Here is a 26,932-nt window from a genome sequence, read left to right as displayed (position 1 = left end):
ACGGGTTGAGGTTTTGGGTGGTGGCGGCAGGTGGCGGCAGGGGAGGTCGGGAGGGTATTGGGTAATATTGTCCCCGTATATAATGTTGCCATACCTATAGTCGCCGGGAAACGGCATAGACGACATTATTTATGAGGACAATATATGGGGTAAGTGGGAGCGGGAATTGTGTGGATGTCCCCCGCACCCTAGAAAAAAAATAAATTAGGGGATGCGTGGGTGTCCTCCGCAGGTTCCCAATGATAATCTCTCTGCAAAAAACAGCGTCATTAGTTTAAATTAGTTTATTATTTGTAGAGCGCACCCAACCCTGAGGTAACTGGGCACTTGAACTAATGAAGGAGTTACAGAGACATACATATAGAGTACATAGATAAGACGGTCTTATGGACATTCTTGCATGGCGACCTTTTTGCGGGGACGTTATCACATGCAACTGTCAGGAGAGAGGCGGGTTGCGGCGGCAAGCTGGGCCTTGAGATTTTCTTTCCAAGCATGCAGCGTTTTTTGACAAAAGGACTTTGAGACTCTCCTTCCCAGCATGCAATCTTTTCTGATATGCAAATGAGTAACGCTGCTGCCTGTACAGCCCAGGTCGCTTGTTGAACTCCCCAGCAGTCGGCATTCTGGCCAAACATCCGCTTCAAATTATATTTCTTCTGTTGGAGCCTTTCCCAGCATGCAATGCTTAGACTAATCACAACCAGCTCTGTTTCCTAGTATCCTGTCGGCTAGTTCTGAAAGTCTGCGTTCTGTGCACTCCTCTTTGCAACGGCGAGCACCCGCCTTTGGAGTCACGAAACTTGGAAGGCCTCATTCAGTGGCTCAGCTTTACTTCCTGACGCCCTGGAGACTCTCGCCCTGCTTACTCAGGTCTTTAGGACTACCGTTCCCAGCAGCCAGCATTCTGCGCACTCAGCTTTACACTGTGGCGATTGGAGGGGGTCAAGGTGCTTCAGACCTGCCCAGTCCCTGTGACGGGGTAGCCGGTGGATATGCGGAGTGTGACCGGCAAAACACAAGTAATGCTTCAACATAAGGGCGTTATTGGTATTTGACAACGTCAGTAGAAATAAAAGGTGTCAACTTTTTATAATCTGTGGGGTGGGGTAACATCTGTGAGCTGTTTCTCAGCTTCCATGTTTGCTTGCCGAAAGTAATTACTTTGTTGTACTCTACCACAAAGCAATTACTTCGAATTATTCCCCCCAATGCCTCTCTTGCCCTTTCATTACTGCCCGCACCCCAAACTCCTCCCCACCTGCTTTTTAATCCTTCTCCCAAAATGCCTCACTGGCCAGGGTGCTTTCAGGGGTGCCAAGCTATTTGCCCCTGCCGGAATGGCTCTACCCCAGTTCTACTCGTGGTTCCAAGATATTCACCCCCTTCTGTAATCCCTCTAGTGACCATCCTATTGGGATCTCAGGATAGGCGCTATCGCCTGGATTGTCTCTTCTCTGGGACCCATCATGATGGCACCTCCTCCCACCCAGAGTGTCTACTCTGAGTCTTCTCGCGGGGGGGGGGGGGAGCTATAGGTAAACCCTTCCTCCCTGAGGGATTCTTACCCGAGTGTTCTCTGGAGCTCCCTCCATGATACCACAGCCACCGAGTAGTAGTTATGGTTGGTATCTGCAGAGGTCCACCATACACAGGACTCTTCTTTCATCTGCTCGCCTCTGAGATGGGGAAAGGGGGGGTCACCCCTCTGTCTGGCCTCCCCAGGTTCTGGGCACTCCCCTGTGCCCGTGTTGGTGTGAGTGCAGCAGTAGCGTCGCTCCTGCCTCTCAGCAGCTTGAAGCACGAAGGAGCCCTCGCCCCATCCCCACGTGTGGCAGCTTTTAATGGTGGGCTGCCTGTACTCTGGGTGTCTTGGCTTCCCAGGCACTCATCAAGGGAATTGCCACCAAAGGACTGGAGGGTCTCCTTGCTCTTGTCTTACATCCAGGGGATTTAAAGCAGACGCCCATCTTGCCTGCAGAGGGGCAGCTAAAGATACCCTTGTTCTGCTTTCCTGGTTACCCCCTAACAATCCTGTTTATCAGCTTAATTTACGTGACTTTCTTTTTTATCACTCTATCCTCTTTCTTCAATTCTTTAGGACTCACTTGCCCAACATGCAGCATTCTGTGCACACGGCTTTGTCAGTGGTGTACTAGCGATTTCAGGCATTCACGGGAAGTGACGTCACAGGAAGTAAACCAATGCTATTCAAATATGCCAATTTCATTCATTTGGTCTTTCCCTAAAGCAAGTGCCCAGTCTTCTGAGCGGCAAATGGGTTATGGCATTGAAGCGCTGTACGTGTCCGGGAGGCTGACGGAGGAGTGTGATGGATATTTCACATATCATGTGAGCAAACCTTGACCTGCTCTAGTGGATAAATGTCTCGCCTCTTATCCTGAAGATATTGGTGCAAAATCCGGCCATAACACAACAGGCAGAACACAGTAAATAAACCAAGTAAAGGGGGCAAACTATGATAGAAATATCTCAAACACCTGGGGTAAAGGGTAGCACCGCCATCTGGGGGGTGCGGGGAGGAATGGGCAGACGCTGTCCACTAGTGTTTTCCCTTGACTTGAGCCCCTGGTTCACTCGGTCGCTTGCGGTCACCTCGGTCACTCGTGGGGCCTACTTGGCCTGACCGCGGCACGCCAGTGGTCCTTGTCGCAGTAGATGAATAGGGAATGGCAGTGTGTGTAAGTGCATTATTGAAGTGTGTGTGTGTTGGGGGCATGCTTACTCCAACTTTACTAATACTCGAGTCACTCTTTAGTTTGAATTCTAGATTTTTAAGTAATTATATTTATAGTAACCGTATATTTTCTGTTTACAGTTCAACGACGCCCTCTTGTACTCCACCCCAGTGCAGTCTGGGATGTATAAACTCAACAACATGCTTTCGTTGGCTGGAATGAAGGTATGTTTGGGGCGGAGGGGCTTCTGTGTGCTGTGGAAGTGCATTTGACAGCTCTTTGCTATGGGGGTTCTGTGTGTGTTTACATGTTATGTTAAAGGAAGCACAAGGCAGGGATCTGTTCCCCTGTGTGCTCCTACGGTGTCCTGCAGTGATAGGGTGTGCAAACACTTTTATAGGTGCTCTGATAGGGACAGGGATCCATCTTAGAAATTGTGGTCTGGCATCCTTAAGTGAATCGATTACAATGGCAGGGTGGCTGGGGGAGGGGTCGCGTTCCCAGTGGCGTGTCCAGGGAGTGGCCTGGGGTGGGACGTGCTAACCTGGGAATCTGATTGGCCACCCCTAGGTGTCACTCCATTATCCTAAACTATGATCATTATGTGCGTGTGTGTGTACGGTTGTACTTCATGGATGGTTTGACAAACCTTGTTGGTTAATGGCACTGGTGGGTGTTTGATAACCATATGTTGTAGCCGTGAGTTAGTTAATTCAAGGGTATTGTAATAAGAGAGCAAAACTCCTGACTTGTCATCAGTGAAGGTTTTAATGTTGTTACACACATAGAACCAAAGACCTAGTCATTGCTAGGTACAGGTGAAAAGGGGAGCCGTTTGTACTTCATGCCACCTCTGCATAAGTCAGTGCCCCACTTGGGCCACCTCAGTGAAAAGATTCTGGGCACGCCACCAGTTGTTCCTAGGTGCATGCATCCCAGACACAAGGTTTGGCCTTGTGCTTGATTACATGTGCGACGCAACCACGAAACACATGTGTGGACTTGTGAAGAGAACCACCAAGCCTGTTATTGTGAAGACCCTCCCCTGGCTTGTATGCAGGAAGAGGGGCCTCCTTTAAACTTCTCAGCCTGGGCAGCCATGAAGCACTCTGATGACGTAGCATCATAGAACGTCACAACTCAACGCCCAAACCTGTGATGCCTCCGGGTTTGGGCGTGTAACAAAAAACATAAATAAGGGTAAGTCCTGCCCCAAGGCTATGCCCCGGATAGCCATTGGTGGGCGTATTGTGCTATTATAACACCCCTCCTTGCACTCTCGGGCGCACACACACTTTGCAGACCGAATGCGCTAATTAAAACATAGCAGAAGAAGAGACGAAAAATTGCGATATTGGGGGCACCGCACATAGCCGTTGGCAGCTCCATTGAAGCGTTCTGCAGTGGCGCGCTCAACCTTTCAATATTCTCTTTTTCTGTATTATATACCTGCTACCTGACCCCACCTCCTTCTGAGGGATCGGTACCACATTTGACGAATATGATCGATTATTTGTTCCCGATTAGCGCCCTTTCAAATCTTTTCTGACAATTGCACCGGGGAGACGATGCATACCGTGCACCCTCAACCCAAAAACCTCACTCCCCCATTCAACTTAACAGTGTTATGCATGACTAGATATGATATGATAGGTTATTTATAACGCGCTTGATACCCAGAGGATTCTAAGCGCAGACCCGGGGAGCGAATCTTCGTTGCTCCGTGTCGTCTTGTCATCGAAACAGCATCGTCCAGTGGTTCCCTTTGGCTTAAAACTAATGCATTTGAGAGTTGCACTTTTTCGCTTTGTTTAAACACTTCAGGCTTTGAGAGGGGGGGAACACCAGGACCGGAAGTGAGGTCTACTGATCATCGGAATCATCTGGCCGTTATGTTGTAGCAGCAGTTATCCATCCTCTTTATGTGAAGGAGGTGAGCTCACCATGGGTGAAACAAAGGGAAGGGACATGACTGGAGAAGGAATTTGTCTGTTTAGTAAAAAGTCTCCCGAGTTGGAAGCCATGCTCACTGGTGTCCCATGTATCCATTTACACAAGGCGAATCTGCCGGCGACCCCCTTCCTAGCTGGCTCCCCAATGTCTTTCACAATTCTTAATAAGGTTTCCAGCTCCTTTAGGAAGGTTTTCACAACCTCTAGCTTTTGTACAATCCTTGCTCTGCCCCCACTGGGACAATAAAGCTCCCAACTCTCCAGCACTGCACTTTTGTGGAACTGGCCTGGCAACTGTATCACAAAATGGTTTACGGTTTCTCTATTTATTTATGGCTTAGTCTTGTAATTTCCCAGCCCCTTCCTGGGCTTGTACATGTTTCTCTTACCTTCTCCTGGGGGAACGCTTCACCGGTTTCGCCAGGTGTTGCGGGTCCACTCTTCTTAGTTCAACTTCCTCCTTTAGTAGTCCTCCACGTCTTGTCTCTTTCCACCTCAAGTTATTGTGGACCGCCTCAGCGTAGCTGTCGGATCCCTTGTTCCCGCAATGACAGGTTATGCCTCATGCTCTCTCTGTCTGTCTGTCTGTCTGTCTGTCTGTCTGTCTGTCTGTCTGTCTGTCTGTCTGTCTCTGTCTCAGCACCGTTGTCAGGCTGAACGGTGCACCTACTACAGGTTGTGCCACCACCTCTCGGTCTCTGCAGGTTTATCCTGCCGGTACCCAACCGACTTGCAAGACCTTTTTTAGGTGTCCTGCTATTCCTCTTCTCAGCCTTGGAGATGAGGCTACTTAATGTCTCCCGAAGCCCTGCTATAACTTTCCAGGCTTCGATGCGGTCTCCTCGGTCACCTGGTTCTCCCTCTGGGTTCATCGCATATATTTCCAGCTTGCCATCGCACAAGGCGTTGCCTGATGGGGCTGCGGATGACAAAGAACCCAGCCCTCCTTTGTTGTTCAGTTTAAATAGCAGGGACTTCCACAGCATAACCTACTCCTAAACTGTTCTAGCTTTTGTTCCGCTCAAATGTAGCATTTTATAGCACGTCTTCAGTACTTTTGCCATCAGATGGGTTCGATATTTCACAATAACACATTGTTTGAGAGGGGATCGTATGTTGTTGAGATTTGGGCGTTCTCATCAGCCTGTGTGGTGGGTTTTCACTGAGGTTATGGCTCCCAATTGCATCCTTATCCCCAGGAGAGGAGTGCCTCCTCATGAGATCCTCCTGCATGTTACCACCCCTAGGGGGAGGAGGGTTGTTTGTTGGCAGCCACCCCGCCCTTGCCTCATGGGAAGGGATTCTCCCCAGGGGAGAAGGGACGCCATCTGAAGGATTGTCACAGTTGTCACTGGCAAGCCCAGGCTTTGATTTGTCGTAGAAATGCCTCTTATTTTTCGAATTGATATAGTATTTCACTCGACTAAATAAGAATCTGGTGTTGACAACGTCATGGGTTACTGTGACCACAGCTTGGGTCTGGCGTTTGGGTTCTAGATATGTTGGTAGTGCCTTGAATAATTGCCACGTAGGTACCATTAAAAAGTGCGAAGTTGGATGTGCTTTCTGAACACCTGTCTATGGGATCTACAAAGCACAATCCCAGCTGGGACGCAACAGAGAGTAGGGTTACGAGTCAGGGTGTGGGGGTAGCAGAGGAGTTACGATGAGTCGGGGGTAGTGAGGCACAGTATAAGTCCATGTTAACAGCAGAACATTTGCCCTAAATCTTTCAGAGGGGAGACACTTGACCCTTTCAGAAACCACTCTTAGATTCTGGGGAGTGAGAATGCGTGTTCTGGTTGCGTTTTAGGTTTCCAAGGGGAGCTTGGTGTGCTTGAAGCCTTTTCAGTTACAAGGCAATGACCCAGAGTTTTGTCTTATTTGCTGTAGGTTCGGAAACCAACCCAGGAGGCTTATCAGAATGAGCTCAACATTGAGAGTGTCGAGCGATCCTTCATTCTGTCGGCAAGGTAAGGAGAAATGGCCGAACCAAACCCAGCAAGCTCCATTATCCGCGTGGTCTGCCAACCAGAGAACATTTCAGGGCAATTTTGGTTACAGTTTAAGGGCGTTTTTTGTTGCAGTTTATCACCAATTGACTGAGCTGGACAAAGATGAAAGGCTGAGGGTTTGGGTTTACGGTGTCCGGTCATTTGGTAAAAAATAAATGGTCGAATGACCATTTGATCGAATCAAAATGGTGGGAAAAAAAAGGTTGAATTTATTTATTTATTTATATATATATATTTTAGTTTGGTTGCTTACAAAATATTTTTTAAGAAAGAAAAAGGGGTGGAGGGGGGACCCCGCCATTAAAAAAAAAACAAAAAAAAATCGACCTTTTTTTTCCGACCATTTTACATCGATCAAATGGTCATTCGACCATTTGATTTCGACTAAATGACTGGGAACCTGGGTTTACATCTTAATCTGTCATTTTAATTTTGTGCGGATGACAAGGACTGTCTCAGTTAAAGGAGCCTGTTCTGTGCCTAAGGTGCAAGCAGACATGTGATGCCTCTGTAGCCTGTCCCCCTACTCTCCGCTACCAAAAGGTAAAGACCCAGATGATTAGTCCGTTCAAGATCGAGACACCACCTTTCCGGTTCTGGGCTTTCAGTTCACACACCTATGCATTATGGGAGTTGCTGTCCTAAATTCAATTGGATGGATGCTCAATTTGAACCAACGATTTTGTAGAAGGAAAGCCCAGGAATAGGAAAGTGGTTTCCTGCTGGTAGCAAACCCTCCCTCCCACCGCCCCACAAGAAAGATGATCACGGAAAGGAAGGGTCATCCCCTACCCTGAGCAGCACACAATGGTACATTTCTGCAGCCACCCTTCCAAAGAGGGGAGCCCCTTACTCTAATTTATGAAAGAAGGATGAGGGACCTTCCTTTGGAGAGACTAAGACACTGGGTGGTCTTTCATTAGCACTGCAGTTGCAAATTTCCTGCTTCCAAACCTTCCATAGCATGCTAATTCCCTATTCTCTAAATCTGTCTCCATACGCAGCCCAAAGGATCCCTTTACGCTCTAGAAAATGTGCTTCATTCCTCCAGCATAAACCTTTTGACTTGCCTCTCCCCAAACCCAGTAAAATCCCTACTTGGCAGATCGTTTTGGCAGGCGACACCCGCCATAGTCAGTTAACTCACACGCCAGTCCCCTAGCCCTTCCACAGGCGCTAATGGAGTGGTCATCTTCATCAACCAAATCCTCTTTTTTCATGCGCCTTTGCAACTCCAAAGGCTGATGGGTGCCTCCTTACCAAGACCACTGTCTAGCCGTTCCTTGTTTTGTCGCTTCACCTCCGGGGCAACCTCCTCCCTCCCCATGTCCTTCAAACCTTAAATAATCCATAAGCAGCCAAGCCAGCACCTTCAATGGCGTCCCTGAAGCAACCTCCTTCTCTACCCACTGCTGCAAGCATGGCTACGCCACAGCCAGGTCATTGCAGAAGGATCAGGGAAGTGGGCACCAGGCTCCTTTCTCCTGGATCTCGACAGCTCCTTCTCTACCCACTGCTGCAAGCATGGCTACGCCACAGCCAGGTCATTGCAGAAGGATCAGGGAAGTGGGCACACAGCTCCTTTCTCCTGGATCTCGACAGTTCCTTCTCTACCCACTGCTGCAAGCATGGATACGCCACAGCCAGGTCACTGCAGAAGGATCAGGGAAGTGGGCACACAGCTCCTTTCTCCTGGATCTCGACAGTTCCTTCTCTACCCACTGGTGCAAACATGGCTACGCCACAGCCAGGTCATTGCAGAAGGATCAGGGAAGTGGGCACACAGCTCCTTTCTCCTGGAACTCGGCTTAGTTGTTAGCAGCGCAGCAGGCACTTCTTTTGTGCTGTTATTTCGTAAAGCGTCAAAGCAAAGTTTCCCTTTTTCTGTGTTGTGCACCAGTTCACCAAGTGGGTGGAAAGTGGTTCAGCCCTTTTTGGGGGAAACTGCTGACCAAAAGGTCCACCGAGGGAAAGATCACCCATCCTCAGCCAAAATAGGATGCAGGCTTCCCTTATACCATTCACCCCAAAAAATTTCTATTACCTTTTTCGTAATTTTGTACATGTTTTAAAGGGACCACGTAAAAATAACTGGCAATGAAACGACGTTATACCAAAAAATTGACCCCCTCACAAGGTGTGGACAGAGTTTCTGTTGGAACGTTCTGTGAGGTTTACTCCCTCTCTCTACTGTCTTGAACTGCGGTTCCCGAGGGCGTTCAACCAACCAGCGCTTTGAGGTCATACCAATGATATTTAAGGCGCTATATAAATGCCAAGTAACTTAACATAAACAGTGTTTGTGCGTCGAAGGCCGCATGCAGCCATGGTTGTGTAGTCGCTAATAAGAGTCGTGAAGAGTGAAACGTCCGACGGAACGTTGTCAAAGCCGCACCGAGTGACATCCCTCTCGAGTAACTGTGCAGCCGTGTCTTTGCTTTGTGTCGCTAGCTCTGCTACTGAGAGAGACGGTTGGCTGGAGGCCATTTCCCAGGCCATCGAAGAATACACCAAGAAGCGGATTACCTTCAACCCCAGTAAAAGTCTCGAAGAGGTATTCACTCTTTTTTAATTTTGCTATTGTACCGCAGTTTCAGCAGTGGGCATTGCCGCTTTCAGAACCTATTTTATAAATGTGTTTTTTTGAAAATATTGTATACAATAATGGTTTATTTTTAAAAGATTGAGTGTGCGCCAAATGCATACATAGTGCCTTGAAGCCCCTGGATTTAACACACAATTAAAATATCCATTCTATGTAGGGCAATACAATTTTGAGGACACCAATTAACTGATAAAAATACAGGGCTACATAATAGAGGAGCTTCTGGCCTAGAAACTAGATAATTGTTTTAGCACTGTGTGATTGTGTTTTGCTTAAAGGAGGATTGTGGTTTGACACTTTTTGTCAAATGTGGCATGTGTTGCTAAGTGTAGTGTCTAGAAGTGTGGTGCTCCTGGTCTAATATTTCTGCATGAACCTTTGTCCGCAGGCCGAGCAGGAGCACGAGAAGGAAGACAGCCCCTTGGGCACGAAGGCCCCCATTTGGATCCCAGACACCCGCGCCACCATGTGCATGATCTGTACCAGCGAGTTCACGCTGACCTGGAGGAGGCACCACTGCCGGGCGTGCGGAAAGGTGGGTGCCCTGCGCCGTGCCCGCTGTGCATAGGGCACAGGAAGGGGCACTCTGTGTACATGATCAGATGCCCTGTGATACCCACAGGTGCACTCGAAAGAAGGATATTGCAGTCGCATGCCCAAGGTCACACAAAGCACCGGGCTGGTGACCATGGCCTCAGCGCCAAAAACTGTTCATTGACTAAGAATCCCAGTTCCTTAACTGTTCTACACCATAAAAAGGATACCAGTTTACATGGCCTTTCCTATAACCAGTGTTTATATAGCTGTCAACCCCACTTCATGGGGCGTCACAGACCGCCAGCCTACTCGGGTCATGGCGAAGGCTCAGGGCCATTACCGACCCGGTATGCACCCCTGAAGCGTGGGTGATGGCTTTTCTTGAGCAGTTCTTTCTTTTCCAAAAGGGAGGGTTTCAGCGCGTATTGCCCAACCCCCCCCCCCCAATCACCTGTGGAAAAAAAGATGGCTGCTTCCGTAGTAAAAGAAAAGGGTGTGAGTCCTATATATATATATATATATATATATATATATATATATATATATATATATATATATATATATCCAAGGACTGGGATGGAGGAGGAGTGTGGGGCAATGGGGGCTGGTTGTCTTGGGGGGAGGGCAGGGGGTGACATAAATGAAAACAAGATGGCAGCACTGCGGGAGGCCGTGGTGAGAAGGATGCATGCGGCATACCAGATAGAAACTGGAAGACTTATGATTTGGAAGTTGCCCAAAAAAGGACTGCCATATTTAATCTGTCTCTTAAAAGAATGGATACATCAGCTCGAATTTCCATATTAGTGTCCCTACTGACTATCTTCTTAAAGTTAACATAGTTTGATGTGATCAGTATGTAATTCTTGCAAAGAAACCAAAATGAATACCTTAGCATAATTTTCTGATGCACAGGGATTACTGTGTTACTCACTACCTCTGCAAGACATCAAAACCTCGGAGCAAAGAGCCTCATAGGAAGATCAAGAATTAAAATCATGAAAACATACCTGCCCTGAAGAAGGCTGCATGAATGTAGATGGTAGCCGAAACACTGTTGATAATTGTTTATTGTGGATAATGTCAAAGAGCGCTGTTGAATTCATTTTAACAATTCACACCATAAGAATAATTGATCTCGTTACATGAAGGCTGTGGGAATGAATGACAAAATTACCTGAAAATACCTCCCTCCGGGGCAATGAGCAACTTCATCTTGAAATCTTATGTTTCGTTTGATAGAAACAATATATGCTATTACATTAAAAAAAAGATGTAATTTTGCGGTAAGTCATTTGTTTGCACTAAGTCTATAACAAAAAAGGTGTCTGGCACTGATACAAGTATACAGTTTATTTGTAAAAAGAAATAAATTAGCGTTTCCTGATGGGAGAGGTTGAAGTTGCAGCGTAAAGATTGGATTTATGTATTTATATTTATATGGCGCGCAAACAGCCCAGGGGCATTGAGGCGCTGTTACTTGCAAGAGCTTAGTTACAAAGGTACAGGGATGGTCGCAGTCGTGGACACATTATGAATACTACAAAACATAAAACTGTTGTTACAGATGTTGCACAACTCCATAAATAATGTCTGTATTAGGGGGGGGATACATTCCTCCACCCCAGTGAGCAGCACCATGTACTGTCAAGTTAGAGACCTATTGGTTGAACCACCATGGTTGTAGGAATACTGGGCCCTCCTGCTCAGGACAGTAATGGGTTCTAAAGGACTCTTTGAATTGCAAATGACAAGTACCCCATCAAATCGAATGCCTTTTTAGAAATAGTGTTCAGGACAAGCGCTAGATTCAAATGGATCCCAAGTTTAGAAGATTAGGCAGCTGGGTCCCGTCCCTGGGTGACTGACTTGCCCTGAGTCGCAGTGTGATCTAGTGGGGAAACTGGGATTAGAATTTAGGTCCTTTGCTTCGCAGCCGGCACGGCTCTTTTCCGTGTGCCAGTTGAAGCCAGGAGCGGGGCCCGCTGCGGGACCCGCTGTGATGTTGGGCTAGTTGCGCATTGGTGTTTTTGTGGTGCGACCTGTTGAATTTCGACGCTGGAGATTGGTAGGGTCCCTGGATATCTCTGCCCGGGTAATTGAGGGGAAAGCTCGAGACCAGGTCTAGAGTATCATTTTCAGAAGTTTAGGGGGTGGGCTAGTGTGGCTTTTTGAATCTGCTCTTTGCTTCTATGTGATGCACGTTCTAGCTCTGAAGCAGTACTTAACAGCGGTATCTGTCCTTTTCAGATTGTTTGCCAGGCGTGTTCAGCGAACAAGCACAGTCTCGAATATTTAAAGAATCAACCGGAACGTGTGTGCGACCATTGTTACGGAGAGCTGCTGAAACAAGGTACAGAGGTTTTAATGAGTCTGGTCAGGTTTACTTAAACTGCCACCCAACATGAAACCAAACCATACACAATCTCACATGACGGCTACCGACTGAAAATGCACCAAAGCTCAGTGACTGTCTCCGAAAGGAAGCTGCCAACAGCACATCAAAGCTGCGAACAAACCAGCCGCTTGTCAGTGCATTTCGTACAGCTTGTTGTTTATAAGGGAACTATAATTTTCCCTTGAGTATCCACTATTCAAATCCTTGTTATTTCCTTTTTTAACAATGACTAAATGAAAAGTCATATGTTTAAAAAAAAAAAAAAAAATATCTGAAGTCTGTTACTTTAGTGCTCTGAAATAAAAAAGAAAGTAGGTTTTGGTTTTCTTGCTCAAATGACAAGCAGCAAGAACAGCAGTGCTGGAAGTACATATAGGCTGTGGCGTGGAACGTGCAGAAATCGGGCAGTGGCTGGAGACGCCATTTAAAAGGCAAACCATAGCGGGGAGACCTCAATGAAGATGTTTTGACTATGAAGGGGAGACCGATAACCACCTATAAATATACATGGGTGTGACATTAAACCGTTGCCATGGCTATGCGCGCTAGTACTTGCACAGGACCTCATATACATTCACACAATAGAAGTGTCCTCGCGTTTCTCTAATTCTTTCCTAAAGATTAGAGCGCGGTTTGTCTGCATCGGGTCTACATGGCTCCTAATATTTCCTCATTAGGAGAGACATGCTCTCCCTCTCTCCCCCCCTCTCCCTTCCTATTTCCCTTCTCCCTCTCTTCCTTCCTCTCTCCCTCTCTCTCTCCTCCTGTTTCCCCTCTCTCCCTTCCTCTTTCTCTCTCTCCCTTCCTCTTTCCCTCTGCCTTCACCTCTCTCCCTCTCTCTGCCTTTCTTTCCCTCTCGTTCCCTCTCTGCCCCCTCTGCCTCCCTTTGCCCCCTGCATCCCTCTGCCTCATCCCTCTCAACCCTTTCTCCCCTCTCCCCCTTTTCCCCCTCCCCCTTTTCCCCCCCTTTTCCCACTTTCCCTCTCTCTCTCTCTCTTTCTCTCGTTCTCTTGTTCTCTCTCGTTCTCTCTCGTTCTCGTTCTCTCTCGTTCTTTCTCTTTTCGTTTCTTTCTCTCGTTCTCTTTCTTTGTTTCTCTCTTTCTTTCTCTTTCTCTCTCTGTTCTCTCGTTCTTTCTTTCTCTCTCTTTCTCTTTCTCTCCTCTCTTCTCTCTTCTTTCTCTTTCTCTCTCTTTCTCTCTCTTTCTCTCTTTCTCTCTCTTTCTCTCTATTTCTCTCTCTCCCTCTCTCTCCCTCTCTCTTTCTCTCTCTTTCTCTCTCTCCCTCTTTCTTTCTCTTTCTCTTTCTCTCTCTTTCTCTCTCTTTCTCTCTCTCTTTCTCTCTCTCTTGTTCTTTCTCTTTTTGTTTCCCTTTCTCTTTCTCTCTTTCTGTCTTTGTTTCTCTCTCTCTTTCTCTTTCTCTTTCTCTCTCTCTGTTCTCTTTCTTTCTTTCTCTTTCTTTCTCTCTTTCTTTCTCTTTCTTTATCCCTCTTTCTTTCTCTCTCTCTTGCTTTCTCTCTTTCTCGCTTTCTCTCTCCCTCTCGTTTTCTCGTTTTCTCTCTCCTTTGCTTATTTGATGCTGGAGCCCTCTCAAACATCTCTCTTCCAAGCCCTCGGAGAGCTTTGCCCCGCTTGAAAACATGCCATGTACAGTGTGTTCACAAAGTGCCTGTCCACTCGTTTGAAAAGACGCGACGTGGGCACACTCCGGGCAAAGCTAAATAATGGCGCTCTTTCACCCGAGGCTTAAGTTTCTCATTTCATCTGTTACAGATCATCAGACCGCCCTCAAAACTGGGTCCCCCGGAAACCACAAATCACCGTCCAGTGCCTTATCAACTGTGCTGCAGAATATTCCGTCCGTTCGAAAAATGAAAAAAATTCCAGCCGCCCTGAAAGAGGTATGTGTTGGCGTTTAGTGAATGCACTTTGTGTTCATAGCATCGTGTGCTCTGGGGAGGAGAGGTGATATTTGCAGTAACTTCAGTAATATTGTTCTAGATCAGAGGTCGGCAACCTGCGTCGTCCACATGTTTTGGACTGCGACTCCCATGATCCCTTCCCATTGACTATGCTGGCTAGAGCTGATGGGAGTTGTAGTCTGAAACATCTGAAGTGCCCTTCCTGGATAATCACGCGTCATTGGAGTTGATTGGGAAAGAGTGACTTATTGGCTGGAGCTGCCTGTGGAATGTCTGTTCTGTTACTTTAAGCTCATAGGCATGGTTGAGGTACACCTCTGAATCGCTTTGTGGCAATAACCCCCAATGCGGCGGGCCATTACCATCTAAGGTAATGCCCCGGGGCACAAAATGTTAGGCCTGTGTGTATCGAGGGCCTTAACGGGGGCCCTGGGGCATTACCGTTAGGCGGTAATGGCCTGCCGGCAAGGGGTTTATTGCCATAAGTATTCCAGGGTTTGTAGCCCCAGGATGCTACTGCCATAGCGAAACCTGTTCATGTGGCTTTTCTTTTGCCGTTTGAAAAGGCGGTCGCAGCAGTACGCATTAGTTCTAGGAACGCTAGAACGCGCATACTGCTTCATTATAACGGAGCAACAGGGCACCATTTTGGGCCAAGTTGTTCTGTAGTAATGCATGGGGAGGAATGCTTTTATACTTGCAATGTATTCTGCACATGCAAGGCAATATGTGAAATGCAGTAATGTGTATTTCACATATTGGCTTACACGTGCGCGGCACGCTGTTCCTGAGTCGGCGATTCTTCAGCTGCGGCCAGGCAAATGGCGGCGTATGAAGGTACGTTTTTGTAAACATCAGTGTACACGGCGCGCGATGGACGCAGCTGCGTCCACTGGATTACACTGTGGTATGGCTCAGAAACAAGCCAACCCACATGAAGTGTATCCCGTGGCATCGCCGCGCCGGGTACTAATGTTATAATAATCTAAACCTGCATGTAGCACTTCATGCCAGATTATTACCTCAAAGGACTGTAATAATATGTTAATGCCCAATTTAATAGGCCTTTATCAGCCTTAGAAGAATGAAGCCCGGCCTGATACCTGCTGGGATTCGAACCATTGACTGTAAGTTGCACGCAGACGCCATCAGTTATTTTACTGACTCCATCAGTCGTTGGTCTTTCACATGCCTAGCTGCACCCAGCATGGGATCCATACTGCCTGCAAGAATTGTGGTGGCACAGCACACATTCTCGCCGCCACGGTATAACAATCTTTCCAGGCGGACGTACCAGCTGGGGCTGTTCCAATTCAATCCCAGTCAAATGGGTGGGGCTTTAAATTAAAATCCAAGGCTTCCCCTGTCGCTAGCTAGGGTTCCGAGAAGCCACATAATTTGTTTCGCAAGACCTTTGGTCTCATTGGGATTATGTGTATTGGGAACAGAATTTGATGGGCGCAGATTGGCTACTGGTTTAGATGAAGAAGCATTGTGTTATTACTTATCGTTTATAACGCGCGTAAGCCTGCCGGCGCAAAGGCGCATCAAAAGGCACAGAATCACATAAGTGACGGTGGAGTTCAGAGGCAAAGAAGGCCCTATTTGATATAAATCATTTATCGGGTAAACGGGAGAGTTTTCAATCGTTTACGAAACACAAGGTTTAGATCGACAGGTTGAGAATTCCACGCTGCAGTGGCATGTACCGAGAAGGTGCGGCCTCTAGCCTTTTTGCTTTTTTGATTCTAGGACAGATCAATCTGAAGGTATTGGAAGACTTAGTTGGTCTGTTCACCGTTTGTTGGATAAAACTCTGCCTGCAGTAAGAAGGGGTTGATCCAAAGACATTTATGGACCATGGTTTTGATCTTGAATTTAATCCTGGACACTACAGGGAGCCAAAGGATCTCCCTTCTATGGCCCGAAATGTGTTCTCTTTTCGAAACATTTTTGACAATGCGTACAGCATCATTTAGCAAGATTTGCAATTTACTAGCGCCACTCAGGAGAGCGTTACAATCATCTAATCTGGGCATGATGATTGGTCTTACCAATGTTTCAAAGTTTAGATGACGTGTACGGCTTCACTAATCTCCGCAGCCTCGGATGATATTGGGATTTCTTTTTTGCCTGACTGCCTACCTGGGCAATGGCTCCCAAAGATGCCCCAGAAAGAACACCAAGAGTTGTTCACCTTCTTCTGAACGGGCCCCTCAATAATACATTTAGAGAAGCAGCAGAAGTCCAACTCGGCTCTCGCTTGAAGGGAGCCAAAGATCAGAAGCTCCGTTTTGGAGCTTTTCAGACAAAGCCAGTTTGCGGACACCCAGTTCTTCCCAACACTGTAAACCTTCTGAATCTTCATGGTGTCCGCAGCGTAGTCGCACGAACGTTCCATCAGAGACTGAATATCATCAGCATAATTGGTAAAAGGTAACCCTAAATTAATCTAGTAGGTTGCACAAGGACGTATAGAAACGGTGAGGAGGGTCGGTGATGGGCATGCACCGCAGGTGGTGCACGACTGGGGTGAAGACACTTGGTTTAAGAGGACCTTGGACATACGATTACTGAGGAAGGAACCAAACCAATCAACAGCCTCTTTAGACCAACCACCAATGGTCGGAGGGGTGGACAAGAGCCTTTTGTGATCCACAAGATCAAAAGCTGCTGACCAATCCAAGAGCATGAGGAGTCAGGTTTTTCCCTCGATCAACCATATTCAGCATTTGAGTCTGAAGATCAACCAAGGCACTTTCCATGCTGAAATGAGAACAAAAACCCGACTGTCTAGGGTGTAAGCTATTGAAGTTTCTAGATGGTCTTGACATTTCTTAGTGGCAACTTGGTCCACCATTTTCAGCAAGAATGGAACGCTGGTAAAAGGCCTTAGGTAGCATCTAGTCAATTCATCTAAAACCATTCCAACCAATACCATTCCATCGAAATGTTTCAATCTAAAAAATGTCCATCTAATGCATGTTTTTGGGGGGTAAGGGGTTAATTTTTGTTCAGGTGTATATTAAAGGGTAAAAAACAGGGCTTTGGGTCGGACCCCAGAAACAAAAACCCGAAGAAAAAAATGCAAATCTTTAAGATGGAAAAGTTTCAGTGGAATGGCATTAGATGAAATGACAATAAACCACCTTAGGTTGTTGAGAATTATAGGGTTTAGGCCGCGTTTCTTCTTAACGAGGGTGGCACTACTACATTTTTGACAATACCTGGTACCGTCTTCTGCTCGAAGGAGCATTTATAAAACGAGCCAAACGGGGTGCAAACAACCTAAACTGCTCAAGACAAACTTGGGAGCAATGGGATCGTCTGGACGTGACGTGGGCCGTATTTTCCGAAGCACATTTTCCATCTCGAAATCCGAGATGGGTTTAAAATTGAGCAGCATATCGGGTACAATAGAGGGCTCATGAAAGTAAGCACTGGATTATCCAAAGGGAAATCCAGAGGACCAGAGGATTATCCAGAGGGAAATCGCCAAGCGATTTCTGCAGAAGCGAATTTGATCTTCTCCATAAAAGCCTGTTGAATTTTCATGCAGCCGGTATTTGTTTCAAAAGGTAGTTCTGCTCACAAATGGGGCTTTTCTAGATGTTTAAGAACGGAAAACCGGTTCCTAATACCGTTATCGAAGTTCTCAATCTCGTTGTTAAAGACATCTTTTTTGACTTTGAAAATATTTAGTTTATTGGTCGCTTCCAACTTTTTCCACGTCCCAGGAGGATTGCTCAGGGGCAACCTGTTCGCCTTGGAAGCAAGGCGACATGGAGCACCACAGGTTCGATCCCCGGGACCGCGCTTAGAAACCTCTGGGTATGAAGCGCGTTAGAAACTTGGGTTTCCTCACAGCAGCATGGCTAGCAATAGCCCAACAATGGAAACGGAAGACACCCCCATCCAACCTGGAGTGGGTACAGAGGATATGGGCATTTGTGGCGATGGAGAGAATCACGTACAACATACAAGGGGCCCGCCAGAAATTCATATCCAACTGGGGAGAGACGATAGAATATCTACAAAGTGACTATATGATGCAGTGGTGCCCACATAGAATCCGTATTCCGGACATGTTCACAGGATGAGACAGAAACACGGAGAGTGGACGGCAGAGGGACAATTAAAGACGGCAGAGCCGGTGTGGGAGGAGGAGGAGGAGGTGGGGGGGACGATGTTGAAGTCCCGATGTTCATGTTTAAAGAAATGTTAATAAAAATATGTTTTTTTAAAAAAAAAGAAAAACCTATCATAACCAATTTGAGTCCGTTTTATTCTTTAACTCGCTCAGCGCGTCTCTTCTCCTGCTTTAATTCAGGTAGAAGAGGGGTAGTCTTCGTAAATGGTCATAGCATTCAGGGGCGCTACCTTGTCTAATAAGCTGCTCAAGTATTTATCATTGGAGGCGGCTGACCAAGTAGGGTAATCAGCATCTGATGTGTGCTTCATTAAATTACAGAAACCTTTCTGAATTCGAGGTTCACTCTCTTCAAATTCGGTCTCGTGATGCTCTTAAGAACCTTTGGCCTCGTTAGGGGGTTCCCTGCTGGTTCAACCTTAAAATGAGCGAAAATGTGATCAGACCATACGCAAGGGGCTATGTTCCGGAGTTTAGAGAGATTTCTTGACACAACCCAGTCCAATGTATTGCCCTTGACATGAGTGGGGGCATTATTGGGAATAACCATATCAATGTTTAGGAGGGGTTGTCCGAGAGCTAATGCTTCGCTGTCAACAGGGTTACCCCACCATCTAATGAAATCCCCCAGAAGGAGAGTCAAGCAGGGTTTGTTCAGCGGTGCCAGAATATTAAGTAGGTCTTCTGTAAAATTGGGCATTTCTTTAGGTGGACGATGGGGTAGAATAAAATCAAACCAGGAGTTAACAGAGGGCGTAACATTTAGGTGCAAGACCTCACAGCCTTTGCAAACTACAGGGGATGTGGAGTACCTCATCCCTGGCTACAAAAGCGACTCTGCTTCCATTCCCCAGGTCACGGTTGCGTTCCAGGGCTACGTTTCTGTCAAATTGTAAATCTAACATTATAAACTTGTAATGCACCCAGATACCCTAGGGTTCGGCGCGCTATACAAATAAATAAACAAATTGCTTAAAGGCACGGACTGACAGATGCGCCTGTTTAGTCAATGTGTATTGCAGTTGGTCACTATGTCCACTAGATGGAGGCAGAGCGTTATTTATTCCAAAGAAGCCGAAGCCACGCTTCATGTGTAAATGGGTTGTTTTGATTCCACGCATGACCTGCGGGAGAAAACGACCCATTTGTACATGGAGGGCTCACTTTCATGACAGTGCTGACAGTGAAGAGTTTTCCTTATTTTATTTATTTATCATGCGCCGGAGCCCACAGGCATCAAGGCGGAACTAAACTTAAATAAATTGTTACCCAAAGCACTGCATTTATAAGCATAACAATCTATTCTATATTCAGGCGCTGATGGGTTCCCACGCATTCCTGCCCGTGGTCAACCCTGTGTGCCCAATGGGGACCTGCACCCAAGGTGCTTCGCCGAAAGAGGGTGTAGCGCAGAGATCAGGTGCCTGTGCTAATCTGTCCAGCACAGAGTATTTGTTTGAAATACATTTTTAGCACATTGGAGACCTGCAGAGGGCGCTGTACCTTGCCATCTGATGAGTCGGGTCTTTTCTACAACATGGGTCTAAATGTACCGCCCTACACGCGCTCACTCTGAAATGGGAATACTGTCCTGCCAAATCGGATCAGGAGGGCCTGCCACCAATTTTGTATTAAATGTTACCAGCGCTTGTTTTGACAGGTCTGCAGCCATGGGCGGTCCAGTCCCTGGGTAAGGAGGGTGGGGAGGGGTTTGGGGGGGAACTGAAGCCCTCCCACTTTGAGGCACCCCTCTTCACTGGCCAGCAGAACATGTAAATAAATAAATAAAATGGGCAGAAAGCTCAATGGCAACAGCTGATCTTGCAATGCGTCCAGAACCGGGGCAGCAGCCATGTGCATATTTTTTCAGGGGAAGATGGGAGGTTGCCAAGATCTTCTCAAACGACCTTTGTGAAAAGGTCTGCATGGCGGCAAAATCAAGACCATTTGGACACATGCAGACGGTCTGCTTCCATGCATGCACGTCCCGGGCGAAAAGGTTCTTTGTCAATTGTTCAGATCACACATTGGGGCCCTCACTGCCTGAGCTGGATCATTGGGGTCCTGTGCATCACCTAATCCTTAGGCTTGATCATTAAGGGCCCACACCGCCTGATCCCTGAGCTAGATCATTGGGGGCCCTCACTGCCTGATCCCTGAGCTAGATCATTGGGGGCCCTCACTGCCTGATCCCTGAGCGTGTTCATTGGGGCCCTCACTGCCTGATCCCTGAGCGTGTTCATTGGGGGCCCACACTGCCTGATCCCTAAGCTTGTTCATTGGGGCCCTCACTGCCTGATCCCTGAGCTCGATCATTGGGGTCCTGCACCACCTGATCCCTAAGCTCAATCATTGGGGTCCTGCACCACCTGATCCCTAAGCTCAATCATTGGGGTCCTGCACCACCTGATCCCTAAGCCCGATCATTGGGGGCCTGCACTGCCTGATCCCTAAGCTCAATCATTGGGGTCCTGCACCACCTGATCCCTAAGCTCAATCATTGGGGTCCTGCACCACCTGATCCCTAAGCCCGATCATTGGGGGCCTGCACTGCCTGATCCCTGAGCTTGATCATTGGGGCCCTGCACCACCTGATCTCTAAGCTCGATCATTGCCCCTCCCCACCCCTGATTTCTAAGCTCTGCCATAGGGGGGCCCGACTGCCTGATCTCTAAACTCGACCATGGGGTCCTGCACTGCCTGAACTCTAGACTCTATTAGTAGGGGGCAGCACTGCCCAATATATAAGCTCCATCTTTTTGGGGGTGGGCAGCACTGCCTGATCTAGCATTGGGGGCCAACTTGGCCAGATCAGTATGGGTAGCATCGCCATGACCCTGAAACATCTTCACCACATACTAACTGTAGGAGCAGCCTATACTGGGAAAACAAACTGGGCCAGCCCGACTGGTAAAATCATAAGGGTTTGGTAGACTATAGTTACCCGTCATGACGGTAGCAAGGAATAGCTGTTTAGGCATGCGCCTGTCATGCATGTAACATGGGATTCAGTAAGCCATATATATGTTATGTTGATTTGTACAGTGCACAGCTAGCACCCAAGAACAGTCTCCAGGCGCTCCCACGACTCTGGAAGAGGGGAGGGGCGGGTTGGGAGTGTTAGTGGGGATAGGATGAGAGGCTAGGATAGGTTCAGAACCAGGAGGAACTGGTGTCTGTGAGCCTTGTTTTGCATGTTGGAGCTGGTTCGGGAGGCCCTGTGTGCTGTAAGCGTATGGGTAGAGCTGGGATAGCCAAGGATTTTATGGGTGGGGCTGAGCCTGGGGGTCAGGCCTGGCTCTAGGAGCCCATCACGGGCCGAGCCAATGAAAGCCCTGGCTCCCCCAGAAAACGAACAAACGCGGGGCCCTGGCGGGCCACCATCGGTGCCACATATATTTTTCTGTATAGAAAAGGGGGGAAAAAAGTAAACTCTGCCCTGGTGCCCTCTCGGCACCAGAACCGCCATCAGGGCCAGTTCATTTTAATCATCTTTGGGCATTTCTTTCCATTTTGCCCCACCGGAGCCGGCAAAATGGAAATAAATGGCCATAAAAATAAAGATAGGGTGGCGAGCGGGGGGAACGGGCCTACCTTGGTCGTAAGTCATAGCTGTTGAAGGGAGACTCCCTGTTCTGCCCCCAGCCAATTGTGTTGTCTGGGGGCGGGACAGGAAGTCATGGCTCGGAGGGTGGCGTGTGTGTGGGCGGGCCTGCACGAAGATACACATACTGTTTTTAAATGTTCTTTTGTCTTCGGCTTTGTCAGAGACTGGGACGCCATGGTGGCGTCCGATGCTACCGGCCTGAAACGAGGGTCGGGCTGGAGCCCCTGTTTGAGGCCATGCTGGCCAGGTCCTTGCCAGGCTCGCCCACCTCTGCAAATGGGTAGGACTCAGTGCCTAGGATGTGTGCTGGTGTGTCTGTTGGTGTGTGTGTGTTTCGTGTGATGTCAGTGTGAATTGTGGTTGTGTGCACTGGTTAGGTGTATCCATAATGGGTCCAGAGTCGCGGATGGCTGTTTGGGTGTATGAATATTTATTGTGTTGGTGGATTTATGGACTATGTGCCAGGGAGATTCCCCTTCCGTGTCAGTCCATAATCGTGGTGTAGTGCTAGGAATGCAGCCGATGTGCCCTGGGTGCTTACCATCGATAGACTCGCCATATTTGGCAGCAGTGTTGAGGGTCATGCGACCCACGACTGGCTAAGCGTCTGTGCAATGACTTGTGTGCCTCAGAGGCCACCAATACATCAACTATTCGCCTTCATGGGCGATGGTACAAGCATCCGTTTCTCTTGGTGCAGGCACACATTTGGTAGCCTAGAAGGTCCCGCTACCTCTGTGCACATTGGCCTCTCTTGCCATTGTTCAGCCTTTGCTGACGTCCTCGGTTGGGAAAGGACACTGGGTTCTGAGGGCTTAAATGCACAAAGGATGGAACCTTGAAGGCGAAATAGAAAAGGGTGTGCAAGGGCGCCCAGTGAACCACGCCAGTCGCCGGGATTCTGCATCTACGGCCCTACGGGCAAAGGTCAGAGTTTACCTGTCCTCTTTGCTGTAGTAATTTCTGCTGCGATAGCGGGTGGCGCCCCATTGGGCATTCAGCCTGGCAGTTAGTGGCTGCATCAGTAAAATGCTCCAATAGGCTTCAAGAACAGTCCTCCTCAAACATTTTTGGCCTATTACCCCCCCCTCACTCCCACGAGCACAATTTGGGCGTCCCAAAAATGCCAAATGAACAGTATGTACAAATGGCTATGAACTATTGCGCGCCATCACCGCACATAATCCCAGTATAGTCCCTGGGCTCCCCCACCTGATCCCATCAGTCGCTGGGCTCCCTCATCCCACTCCTACCCAGTCTCTGGACTCTCCCCACCATGTTCCCAACACTATCCCAGTGCTCCCACTCATCCTGCTCACCCCACAGTCCTTGGGGTCCACCCACCCCTTACCCAACACAGTCTGAGGGCCAATGGGAACTGGTGAGTTTTTTTTAAGTGGAGGGGCATAAATATTTCTCCCAAAAATGCCATAGTGACCGAGCACAGCGAGGGAGCCCGAACCGATGAAGGTGGTTTTGGGGGAGCTTTCCCCGTGATTTCTTTTCTCCAAATAATGGGTTAAAATGTTGTATTTTAGAGCATATTCTAAAAAGGAAATGGGTAAAAAGCCAAACCATTTGCAATTAGCGCTGTGGGGCCAAGGGAGAAAGCATGGTATTTTTGACTGGACATCTATTTAAATAAAAAATAAATGAACATAAACGTACCTTCTGCAGGGGCCTGCGTGTGGGTGCTGAAACGCTCCAGGCTGCTCTGTCCGTATGTGCGCAGGAGCTTCCCCTCGCACGTACAGCCACACTCTGAGACTATAATGCACAGACCTGGAACCTTTGTCTCTCCAGATGTTTTCGACTCCAACCTCTATTGACCTTTCACAGCCTAGGCAATGGTCGGGTATCATGGGCGTCTTAGTCCAATACCTCTGCAGTCAAAAGTTGTTGGCGCCTGCTTTAATGATTGGTTTAGCCTTTTTCAGCATTTGCCTACAACTCCCAGCATGCTCAGTGTTGTTGTCTGAAAAGGCAAGTCTGCTTAGAGAGACACAACCTGGGGCTGTGTGTGTGTGTCTGTCTAAGGGAGGAGTCTGTCTTTTTATGCTTTACGGGAATATAGACCCACTAGTTGATCTTGCCAATTTCCAACTTTGTAATTAAAAAGTGAACATTTACTGCTAGATGACTGTAAAACACTTGAACCATTTCTTAAAGATTGTGTAGAATGTTGTGCAACTCCAGGCCTCTAGGGCCGAAATCCTGATGGGTTTTCAGGATATCCCTCATTAATGTTCATGAGGATAAATGTGCATACGTTTACAATCATTTTATGCAAATGTGTCTCATGAATATTAATGAGGGGGTATCCTAAAAACCCGACATGGATCCGAGCCTGGAGTTGGACAACCCTGCGTGAGCGTTCAGCTAAATAAATGTTCCCTTCTTTCTTTCCCCGAAGGTCTCCGCCAGCACAGAAGACTCCTCCATGAGCGGCTACCTCTACAGGTCAAAGGGTCAGAAGAAGCCGTGGAAACACCTGTGGTTCGTGATTAAAAACAAGGTGTTGTACACCTACGCTGCCAGCGAGGTAAGGACTCAGAAAGGGGGAGATTTAACCCTAAAAGCCAATGGCAATAATCAGTGCCTTTTTCCTTACATTGCAACGTGAAGGATATCGAGCATCTCTTGCAGCGCCCCAGAACGCTAGCACTACCTCAGAGCTTTTTCATATAGCCCCCCCCCCCCACTGTACTAGGCCTCTCCGCTGGTGGGGGGCTTCTGCTGGTGTGATGGGGAGTGATGTACCCGAATTATTAGTAGCCCCCCAAGCTCTCTGGTGCAAGGCACAGACCTTGCTAGGTAGTTTGACAAAATGTGAGAAATCTATGATAACTCAGAATGCATTGATCACTCGCCTTGTTCTGATATTTTAATAAGCTTTGGGAAACCGTAGTCACTTCAGGTAAATCTTCTGTAATTTGAATGCCTGCCAGGGTCCTGTCATTCTATGAAGTTTGTTTTTTTGGGGGCTAGTTGCTCGCAGACTTGGCAATCCCCGCCCTCCCTCATCCATCCTCCCCTACACCATTCTAAACCTCCAAACCCAACCTCCTCTACATTTTGCAGTAAAATGCGGTAAAAACCTGATGAGGAAATTGGCTTCGAGCAAGTTGGCCTGTGCGGTAAAGGGATAATGCTGCAGTTCTTTGGGGGAGTTCTACCCTCTGGTCCTATCGCCTTGCCTGCCGGCACAGTGAGGCCTTGGGTAGCAAAGGCACCGCTTTGCCTCTTCCCTGTGAATCATCGCTCTATATGCCCCATGCAAGACACCTACACAATCCATACTGATCATGTTCAACAGTGAAGCAGAAGGAATTGGTCTCTGAATCGGTGCCTCTTTTTTGTTTTTGTTTGTCCAGGATGTGGCGGCTCTGGAGAGCCAGCCTTTGCTAGGGTTCACGGTGACCGAAGTAAAGGACGAAACTTCAGAGTCGAGAGTCTTTCAGCTATTGCACAAAAACACTTTATTTTATGTCTTCAAAGCAGACGACCAGCACAGCACTGAAAGGTGAGTTCTCTGTCTGTCTGTCTGTCTTCTTCTTGCTGATAGATTGTATCCATCAGTGGTGATTATTGGATACCGAGGCTTGAGCCTCATTACTCCATCCTCTCGGGTTGAGTGTGTAGTCGTGGGTTAGGATTCCATCAGTGGTGATTATTGGATACCGAGGCTTGATCCTCATTACTCCATCCTCTCGGGTTGAGTGTGTAGTGGTGGGTTAGGATTCCATCAGCGGTGATTATTGGATACCGAGGCTTGAGCCTCATTACTCCATCCTCTCGGGTTGCGTGTGTAGTGGTGGGTAGGATTCCATCAGTGGTGATTATTGGATACCGAGGCTTGAGCCTCATTACTCCATCCTCTCGAGTTGAGTGTGTAGTGGTGGGTTAGGATTCCATCAGCGGTGATTATTGGACACCGAGGCTTGAGCCTCATTACTCCATCCTCTCGGGTTGAGTGTGTAGTTGTGGGTTAGGATTCCATCAGCGGTGATTATTGGATACCGAGGCTTGAGCCTCATTACTCCATCCTCTCGGGTTGAGTGTGTAGTGGTGGGTTAGGATTCCATCAGCAGTGATTATTGGATACCGAGGCTTTAGCCTCATTACTCCATCCTCTCGGGTTGAGTGTGTAGTCGTGGGTTAGGATTCCATCAGCGGTGATTATTGGATACCGAGGCTTGAGCCTCATTACTCCATCCTCTCCATCCTCTCGGGTTGAGTGTGTAGTCGTGGGTTAGGATTCCATCAGCGGTGATTATTGGATACCGAGGCTTGAGCCTCATTACTCCATCCTCTCGGGTTGAGTGTGTAGTCGTGGGTTAGGATTCCATCAGCGGTGATTATTGGATACCGAGGCTTGAGCCTCATTACTCCATCCTCTCGGGTTGAGTGTGTAGTCGTGGGTTAGGATTCCATCAGCGGTGATTATTGGATACCGAGGCTTGAGCCTCATTACTCCATCCTCTCGGGTTGAGTGTGTAGTCGTGGGTTAGGATTCCATCAGCGGTGATTATTGGATACCGAGACTTGAGCCTCATTACTCCATCCTCTCGGGTTGAGTGTGTAGTCGTGGGTTAGGATTCCATCAGCGGTGATTATTGGATACCGAGGCTTGAGCCTCATTACTCCATCCTCTCGGGTTGAGTGTGTAGTCGTGGGTTAGGATTCCATCAGCGGTGATTATTGGACACCGAGGCTTGAGCCTCATTACTCCATCCTCTCGGGTTGAGTGTGTAGTTGTGGGTTAGGATTCCATCAGCGGTGATTATTGGATACCGAGGCTTGAGCCTCATTACTCCATCCTCTCGGGTTGAGTGTGTAGTCGTGGGTTAGGATTCCATCAGCGGTGATTATTGGATACCGAGGCTTGAGCCTCATTACTCCATCCTCTCGGGTTGAGTGTGTAGTCGTGGGTTAGGATTCCATCAGCGGTGATTATTGGATACCGAGGCTTGAGCCTCATTACTCCATCCTCTCGGGTTGAGTGTGTAGTCGTGGGTTAGGATTCGATCAGTGGTGATTATTGGATACCG

General features: G+C 47.9%; 1 protein-coding gene across 2 annotated transcripts in view; it reads left to right on the top strand.

The window, feature by feature from the left end:
- FGD6 (FYVE, RhoGEF and PH domain containing 6) overlaps positions 1-26,932 on the top strand; it is a 316,035-nt gene that overhangs the window by 272,230 nt on the left and 16,873 nt on the right. For both annotated transcript variants that reach the window (XM_069629811.1, XM_069629812.1), the window contains exons 13-20: positions 2,840-2,923; positions 6,545-6,624; positions 9,118-9,220; positions 9,660-9,806; positions 12,059-12,161; positions 13,976-14,103; positions 24,295-24,423; positions 25,256-25,404. In XM_069629811.1, the coding sequence (XP_069485912.1) occupies positions 2,840-2,923; positions 6,545-6,624; positions 9,118-9,220; positions 9,660-9,806; positions 12,059-12,161; positions 13,976-14,103; positions 24,295-24,423; positions 25,256-25,404 (923 nt within the window). The remainder of the gene's footprint in view (positions 1-2,839; positions 2,924-6,544; positions 6,625-9,117; positions 9,221-9,659; positions 9,807-12,058; positions 12,162-13,975; positions 14,104-24,294; positions 24,424-25,255; positions 25,405-26,932) is intronic.

This window comes from Ambystoma mexicanum, chromosome 12 (genome assembly GCF_040938575.1).
Source record: "Ambystoma mexicanum isolate Mex_15411 chromosome 12, UKY_AmexF1_1, whole genome shotgun sequence".
In the NCBI taxonomy this organism is placed as follows: Eukaryota; Metazoa; Chordata; class Amphibia; order Caudata; family Ambystomatidae; genus Ambystoma; species Ambystoma mexicanum.
Note: the sequence above shows the minus strand (reverse complement) of the source record. Positions and strands in the feature narration are given on the sequence as shown.